The following is a 7919-nucleotide window of genomic DNA, read 5'->3' on the forward strand; positions in this document are numbered from 1 at the left end:
TTCGACCTCGGCAGACACCCACCCATTCAAGGATGAGTGATGTGACTATCCGGCACTTCTCTCAGGGATAGTACCCGCCGGAGGGGAGCTTCATTCCGGGGAGTAGCAGATTTCGAAGAAGCTACGGTGTGCACTGATGAAATTACGTACCCGGCGCGTGGTGTGAGGGTGCGGTGAGCTGGGAAATACCCTATCTCTCCGCAGTGGATTTCCTGTCGCAAGTTCGTGCGTACCGAGTCTGTTAAAGTTTCTTCGTCAAGTTTTGCATTCGCTGTGTTTTGATGAACAAGTCGCCACACCGAAGGAGAAGGATACCTACTCAGGGCTTGTCAGCGCTGGCTTGGGTTCATACGGCCCTCAAACTCACTCATCGCAACATGAGTCCACAGGCCCCTCTCCGAGTAGCTGTCGTCGGGACGGGATTGGCCGGGCTTAGCACCGCATATCTGTTGCAAAATGACGAACAACAAAGATATGCCGTGACCCTTTTTGAACAGGTGATTTGGATCCTAGATCGGAGTGATTGGCGAATTCGTAGACTGACCGTTGTAGGCTGAGAGTCTGTCTTTCGACTCAGCATCCGTTGCGGTTCGAGAGGACAGATCCGGCAGCATTGAGAGGATCGACCTTCCAATGCGCGCCCTCGCCGGAGGGTATTATCCCAACGTGATGCGCATGTATGACCACTTGGGCATCCCATACCATCCCATCCGCTTCTTGTTCTCATTCGCCAAATCACTGCCAGAACGCAGGCCTGATACGATAGCATCGGGAAAGAACCAGGCAACTCTGGAGGGCGCCGGTGGGGTGCCTGGCGAGTACTTTGTCCACGCATCCAATCTGCATCAAGCACCCCCTTGGCCGGGAAGCCGCGGAATTATGGCGCACTTAGTAGAGATTCTGTACCTGATTATATGCCAGTTTTGGTTCACAGTGGCGTGCTTCATGGTACACCCTATGACTGAGGGGTCCGATGGGGGAGAGACGTTTGGCGAGTATCTGGAGAGGATATGGCTACCGCGACGGTATGCCACGCACTACCTGCTCCCACTCATCAGCAGTGTTGCGACGTGTACGCATGCTGAGCTCCTGGCTTTCCCCGCCAGCGACGTTGTCGAGTACAAGAAACGCTCCCATGGACAACAGCACTACACTGTCTGTGGCGGTGTCCACCAAGTTGAAGGAAGATTGGCTAAAGAAATGAAAGAGGTCCGACTAGGAGCATGTGTTGCGGAGGTAGCCTCAACGGCTGATGGGAGAGTGCGAATCCGCTGGCAGTCGACGAGGAACGCAGCTGGGCAGATTATGGATGACGTATTCGATCGGGTCATCCTCGCTGTGTCGCCAGACGTGGCTGGCAAGATCTTCCAGCCCCTGCGCAAAATTCTCGAGCCAGTACCAACGATACGCGTAGAGAGCTCAGTTCTCCGTCCACTGGATGCGGAACCAAGCCAGTCGTTCACCCTCATGGAGGATGAAGGGAGACATCCGAAAGCTTGTTCACATCATCGTGGGAATGCCATGCCGCCGCAAGTTATCTGTCTCAGAACCGACTTTTCCGCAAAAGAAGCTGCGCGGACAGAGGCTTTGCACACAATGCCTAGAGGAACAGTCGTGAGCACTTGCCCGCTTGACGTACAGGCCGATGCGAAGAGGGTACTGCGGACAGCGAGATTTACAAGGACCTTGAGGACGCGTCAGAGTAGGGCAGTTGTTCGAAAGATCATGGGCGAGGACAGGAACCTGGACAAAAAGAATGACCAGACCGCCGGCATGGGTGACTGGACCAATGGACAAGATAATGTGTGGTTGACCGGGGCGTGGTGCTGGGACGGAATGGTCCTACTCGAAGGGTGTGTTATCTCTGCGATGAGAATCGCTGACGATTTTGGTGTTCTAGTCCCTTGGCGGCGCGGCTAGTCAAGCGACTGAAGATACGCAATGAGAAGAAAAACATGTCTGAATGGAAGAAGTGAAGTTGAAATAAACGCAGTCCTCGTGAAGAAAATTAGCAAGGGGGGCTTTGTTGGTTTGTTGGTTGTTGGTCCGTTGGTTGGAAGTGACATCGGACCTCCGGTGCCGAACCCTGTCGCATCCTTCTCAGTTCCTGCCTACAGCTGGCGCCAAGTCTAGCTACACCTGGCAGCTTTCTCTGCAAATGTCTTCCCACGTCTCAATTTCCATTTAAGGTACCTTATTAGTGAGCACTAGACCACAGAACTAACTTTCCTTCACCCTCATCTCACAAGCGGACATGAGTTCGTTCTTATCCATACGATGACACTACCAATTGACGCCGTTCCTGACTTCTGGAAAGGTGTCTTACTAGGCGCGACTGGCTGCACATTTACAATTTTGATAGTCACCTTAGCATTTACTATTACTTTTCTTCGGCGGAAAGACGTCTACGACAATGATCACTGGAAGCTGAACCTCAAAGTGCCGTTCACCACCATGTGGATGAACATGGGTTATTGGTTTGTCCGCCCTCATCATACGCTCTGCCTCGCGACTACTCAGATGCCGGATCTCCCTTCACTTCAAGTTTCGATTTGAATTGAACAGTACCCGTCGCCGTTCATGATACTCTTTGAGTCAGCCACAGCACGACTAACTTACCATGATGTCCCAGGACGAATGCCAACAACCTACGTATTACAGATTTTGAAACAGCCTGTCGCAATTTGCTTATCGAGGTCCTCAAAGAAGCCCAGATTTGGAAAGACGTGATTCAGTCTGCAGCAATATCTCTTCTAGACCTAGGTGTTGGCTGTGGTGATCAGTCCCTGGAGCTTGCACGACTGATTGACGAGCGAGGTGTGACCAGCTATCGATACGTAGGGCTCACTATCAACGAGTCCCAGTATCGATTGGCCTCAACTAGAGTCCGATTGCAGGCTCAAAAGCTCAAATTAGAAGATGGAAGTGTTGAGATATTTTGCACTGACGCTGCCAACCCCGAGACCTGGGGCGCGCACGTAAAGTCTGCAATCAGATCTTTGAAGGAGGACAGCACCGACCGACAACGATGGGTTCTAGCGCTTGACAGCCTGTACCACTTCTATCCCTCCAGAAAGCCAATCTTCACCTATGCCGCGCAGACACTCGATGCCTCGTTCATGGCCTTTGACTTGATACTGAGCGATGGAGCGTCTTTACGACAAAGGTTCCTCGTCAAGCTCATTGGACTAGCGATGGGTTGTCCTACTACTGCTTTTGTTACAATGGCAGACTACAAGAAGCAGCTCGTTGACGCGGGTTACGATGAAGATCATATCCATTTCAAAGATATCACGGAACATGTGTTCTCTGGTCTCGTCAGTTATATCAAAAGTCAGAGTGAAGCGTTACAGCCGTTTGGTATCTCAGCAGGGAAGTTCAAGGTTGCAGCAATAGTGTTTGACTGGTTTGCTAAGTCAAACGCAATGAGGGGAACAATTGTGATTGCGCGCAAGAGATCCAAAGCCCAAGGAGAAGCATCACATATGAAGGGAGGAGCAAAATGAATCTCTATTTGAGAAGACCTTAAATATCGAAAGTATCGGTGTCTATCTCATTTCGTACTTGTCTAAGTTCAATCATCAAAGCCCGTCCTACTGCCATATTCTGACATCAATTCATTGACTGAAAGCTGAATTTTGATTCATTCGCCAGGCTAGGACACCAAAGCTCTGAGAATCATTTAACAGACAGAGTGCTATGTGTTAATCCTGTCTTCATACACCATTCAAACAAATAAGCAGCCAATAGACGACACAAAATCCTGTCATACCATCTATCTTAGCACCTGAATCGATCGGATTGATCAGGTGGCGAATCGGAAGTCAAGACTATGAAGAATTAGTAAGAGGATGAGTTCACCAGGCGTCGATGTATCTCACCGTTTGTTGCCTTTATCCGTTGTGTTGGCACGGTAGTCGTGTTGCTGCTCTGGTGTCATAGCATCCCATTTCTTGGCCTTGCTGTTGTTCCTCCACCGATAGTAGAAGTAGGTGAAGGGGTATTGTACAACCTGCGAACATGTGAGCTATGAGATCTAATCTTGATGAGGGATAATTGTCTACTTACACACATCCAAATGCAAATGACCAATAGGCCCTTGTTGGCCTTGAAGTATCGAGGGGCATCACTTGGTTGATAGACTTGGCTAGTCAGCATCCTCTGTTATCTTGAGTCTGAAGGAGAGCTACTTACTATTTGCGCCGATCATACCACTGACTTGAACCCACATATTGTACAGGCTACAGGCATATTGTAAGTCATATTTCACATCACTGATGAGAGTTATAGAGACTTACGATGCGGACACTGTTCTGTTCTGGACGGATCCGGCATTTCTACTCGTCCAGGCAACTTGAATAGGGTGCGTGCCGGCAGGGATTAGCATTCGGCTGGAACAAATCGAAATCTTCCACACTTACTAAGGGAAGGACAGCAACACTGTTGCGATCGCAAAGTAAGCCCAGGGACTTGGGTTCGCAATCACAATCAGAGCGATGAAGCACGGCAACAGCCATGCATCCTCCGCCATGGCGACGAAACTACGGTTGTTGCATAGCTCGCTAGCAGCCGTGATGGCCAACATGGTGATGCTCGACCCGATGATCCACGGAATTGAGAGCAAGTTGGTTTGGATGACGTTGAACTTGAGGTCTCGGAGGGACAAAGTGAGGTACTGGTTGACAGGGTACTTTGGCAAGCCAAAGAGCAGGCCAAGAGCGTACAAGGGCCACATATCGTAGTCCTTGGAGCATTCCCAGATTTGCTTGACGGACAGACCTTGTCTGTTGTACATGCCACCTTTTTGAGGATCGTCGCGGATGACTGGCAGAGTTGATCAGCTTAGGCGTAGGCGTTGCGTTCCTGAGAGACGTACCGGAGTTGACAATGATCTTCTCCTCTTTCTCGTTGAAGTACCCCTTGGGATTCCACCAGCTCTTCGTCTTGGCAGGGCATTGAGGCATAAGGAAGAACGAGCACAATCCCACACAGACTAGATCGATCTTGTCAGCGATATAACTGAATGATTATGAAGTGGTTATTTTTGACTCACAAGTGAAGGCGCCTCTGTAAACCGTATGTTAGCAGGCTGACGACACCGTAAGTTTTTAGGAAAAGGCTTACTCAATGAGGAACAACCAACGCCAGCCCTCGTATCCCAAGATACCGCGCATGGAAACCAGGCCGACAGCAGCGAATCCGACACCGATGTCAACTAGAAAGGCCAATTAGTCAGATTTGCTCAGCCGAACAGAGCTTGAGAGCAGTGCAGAGCAACGTACCTAGTTGAGAAGACATCCAAAACCAGGCCAGTCGAATAGGAAGCTGAGGGAAAACGTTAGAAAGGTGTTCTTCAGGAGGCCAGGATGAGATTGCTAACTGAGGTGCCCGTATACCAGTAACTCAGGTAAAGAATCGTGTCCCTGCCAAGGGGTTAGTCGAAAGCTTGGACAGGCTTGTCAAGGGCCAAGACTTACGGGATGAAACCTCCTTGGAAGGTTGCGCTAGACATTGGGTCGTAAGTACACGTGATCTACTCTCTCATGGGCAACAAACACATTTACATGAGGTATCTTGTCGCAAGGAAGGACGCTCGACCCTTCAAAAAGAATTGCGCTCCAGAGATGATAGAGAAGAGGCAGATCTGGATGGGAATCCACAGATCGGGTCCAATACTGCAAAGCTCAATCAGTACGAATTCACAAGTTGGCAGGTAAGGACTAATACTGACCGCTTGGAAATCAACTGCGATGGAAGCTCGGCAACAAGAAAGCCAACCCGGGATATTGTTTGACCAAGGTTCTAAGTCGGGTTAGCGGAGATCAGAGGAGCCAGCCTCCCCATAACTCACGTAGTCGCCTCGCGTCAACCCGAGATCGTCAAGCATATTATCGGAAACGGCGTTGGAGATATTGTTCCGGTCGATATTGAGGGCTGCGAACATGACACAAGCCCAGACCTGTGAGTTATCAGCTTGCGTTCTTCTTCGAGTTGTCGAGATCATTGTACCATGATTTTCCAGTCGACTTTACGCCTAACAGCACGTTCCTCTCTCCATGTCCATCGGAAACTGGGATCAAAAGCAGCCCAGTTCTCCCATTGCGGGTGGATATAGAGGCTCTTGTACTCCTCGACATTCTCGGAATCCCAAATACTCGGTTGCGTGGCAATCTGTTGAGCATGTTAGACGCCATCGGGCTCTTTCGCAAGTTGACATGAGCTGATATACTCACCGCATCGAGGTCATACTCTTCCGCCTTTGGCCCTTTTCGAATCCTGAAAAATCGGAGGATGGCATCGCCCATTGCCGCTTCCATGCGTTGAGTCTGCTGCGTTGCAAGCGCGGGCGCTGTCGGAGGGGCGGCATCGACGGTAACCTTGTCGTCAACAGCGGATTTGGAACCCAGGCCGCCATGGTCAGACGACGTATCGGACCCGGCGGGTGACGGCTTCCCGACTGGATGTTGCGAGGACATCTTGTTCGTCGTCAAAAGATAGAACAATGACGTACGGTGTCTGCACAACGCGAAAGTTCAAACAAAACCCAGCCCGCATGCAGGACAGACGAACCGTTCTATATAAGTGTCTCTTGATAAAACTCTTTCAGCAGGGGTTTCAACAAGCACTGCATGCCGAGCGAACGGCTTACTCTCCAGCTAAGCTGTCATGGAACGTCGCCACAAGGCGTGACGAGCATTTGGGGGTGCTAATGGGTAGGAAAGGGGCATGCTTTCTCCAAATCTCGGTCTGATACCGAAGGGCGATCCACAGGTAGATGACGACAGGCTACCTGTTCAGTAATGCTGACCCTCCAACATCAGGTTAAACGGTTGTAGTCCGAGGAGATCCAAAAGTTGTGTGGTAAGTCCATATGCTATGCCGTTAGTTGCGGCAGTTGTCGGGGCTTGACCAAGGGTAGCTGCATTCCTCTGAGTTCTCATGGGACTTCACGTTGAAGCTAAGCCCTATGCCACCAGTTTGCAACCTCGTCACAAGCTTCACTTTACTTCTTATGGGCATTCTCTTCTACCTATGTACGGAGAGCTGTCACTTGAGATTGAACTCTGTTAATTGATGGCATCGCTGTATGGAAAAGACAAGGAACGAGTAATAACTGGGGCTGATGCAACTGTGTGGGTGTCTAGTGTGTCGCGTCAGCTTGCTTGCAGCTTGCGCAATTGATTCACCATCGTCGCAGTCGATGGCGTGCTACACGTGACTGCCGCCTGTTAAAGAACCACAACCTGTCCAATCATTTTGCAATTGACTGTCATTCGGAGAATTAGAGCTCCTCCGCTGACAATTTTATTGTAAGAAACGCGTTGATCTCATTGCCAAATTTCGACTTGGTGCTTGGTGCGCTCCCATTCTACACATATTGTCGTGCCCCCTAGTGAGATACTGGCATCCAGTTATCATCATCGGATGTCTTCCTAGACAGCCATAGGCCTTGAAGATCATGAAGCCTCTTGATACTAATAGTCCACTGGAAGCACACTAGCTTGCGGCTGCAACCACGGCCAGATGTGTGTCAAGGTGCGTGGGCACTCGAGCTCGAGGTGTGGTTCTTTAAAAATCTTATCATCATCTACTATAGCCCGGGAGAACGGTTCCAGCTCCGAAAGCTAAAGTTTTGTGTTCAAACTTGGTGCGCCAGCTAGAGCAATAATTGTTGCTAAAAGAAGCTGGCTACATGTAGTCAGTTGTGTTTCCCGGTCTTGTACTTTGACGCCTATATCGCTACGAGACGTGGGAAGGGATGCGTCACACCAGAGTGATTGAATATTCAGAATAACTAATCAATCCTTTCATTCCGCTGCGCAAATTCTCAGCAGTTAGGCCCAATAGATTAAAGGTCAGTCTTTGAATTGATTGCAATCTTGATTGATAGCAAAGGACTGCCACAACTTCATGCTCAT

The 7919-nt window shown here is 49.8% G+C and overlaps 2 protein-coding genes across 2 annotated transcripts; one reads left to right on the plus strand and one right to left on the minus strand.

The window, feature by feature from the left end:
* Positions 1 to 377: 377 nt before the first annotated feature.
* On the plus strand, positions 378 to 3506 carry HER10_EVM0004247 (uncharacterized protein; the record flags this gene model as incomplete). The annotated part of the gene is made up of 4 exons (XM_035473899.1): positions 378 to 497; positions 553 to 1891; positions 2372 to 2477; positions 2633 to 3506. The coding sequence occupies 4 exons, from the start codon at positions 378 to 380 to the stop codon at positions 3504 to 3506; spliced, it is 2439 nt and encodes an 812-aa protein (XP_035329198.1).
* Positions 3507 to 3805: 299 nt separating this feature from the next.
* Positions 3806 to 6476, minus strand: HER10_EVM0012522 (major facilitator superfamily transporter; the record flags this gene model as incomplete). Its single annotated transcript, XM_035481916.1, has 16 exons — positions 3806 to 3830; positions 3882 to 4012; positions 4069 to 4142; positions 4195 to 4241; positions 4299 to 4391; positions 4422 to 4824; positions 4877 to 5019; positions 5125 to 5215; positions 5283 to 5325; positions 5381 to 5423; positions 5478 to 5504; positions 5565 to 5675; positions 5732 to 5802; positions 5852 to 5959; positions 6010 to 6171; positions 6234 to 6476. 16 exons carry the CDS (start codon positions 6474 to 6476, stop codon positions 3806 to 3808), a joined length of 1815 nt encoding a protein of 604 aa, XP_035330218.1.
* Positions 6477 to 7919: the final 1443 nt, after the last annotated feature.

The sequence above is a fragment of the Colletotrichum scovillei genome (genome assembly GCF_011075155.1).
Source record: "Colletotrichum scovillei strain TJNH1 chromosome Unknown Contig00009, whole genome shotgun sequence".
Lineage (NCBI taxonomy): Eukaryota > Fungi > Ascomycota > Sordariomycetes > Glomerellales > Glomerellaceae > Colletotrichum > Colletotrichum scovillei.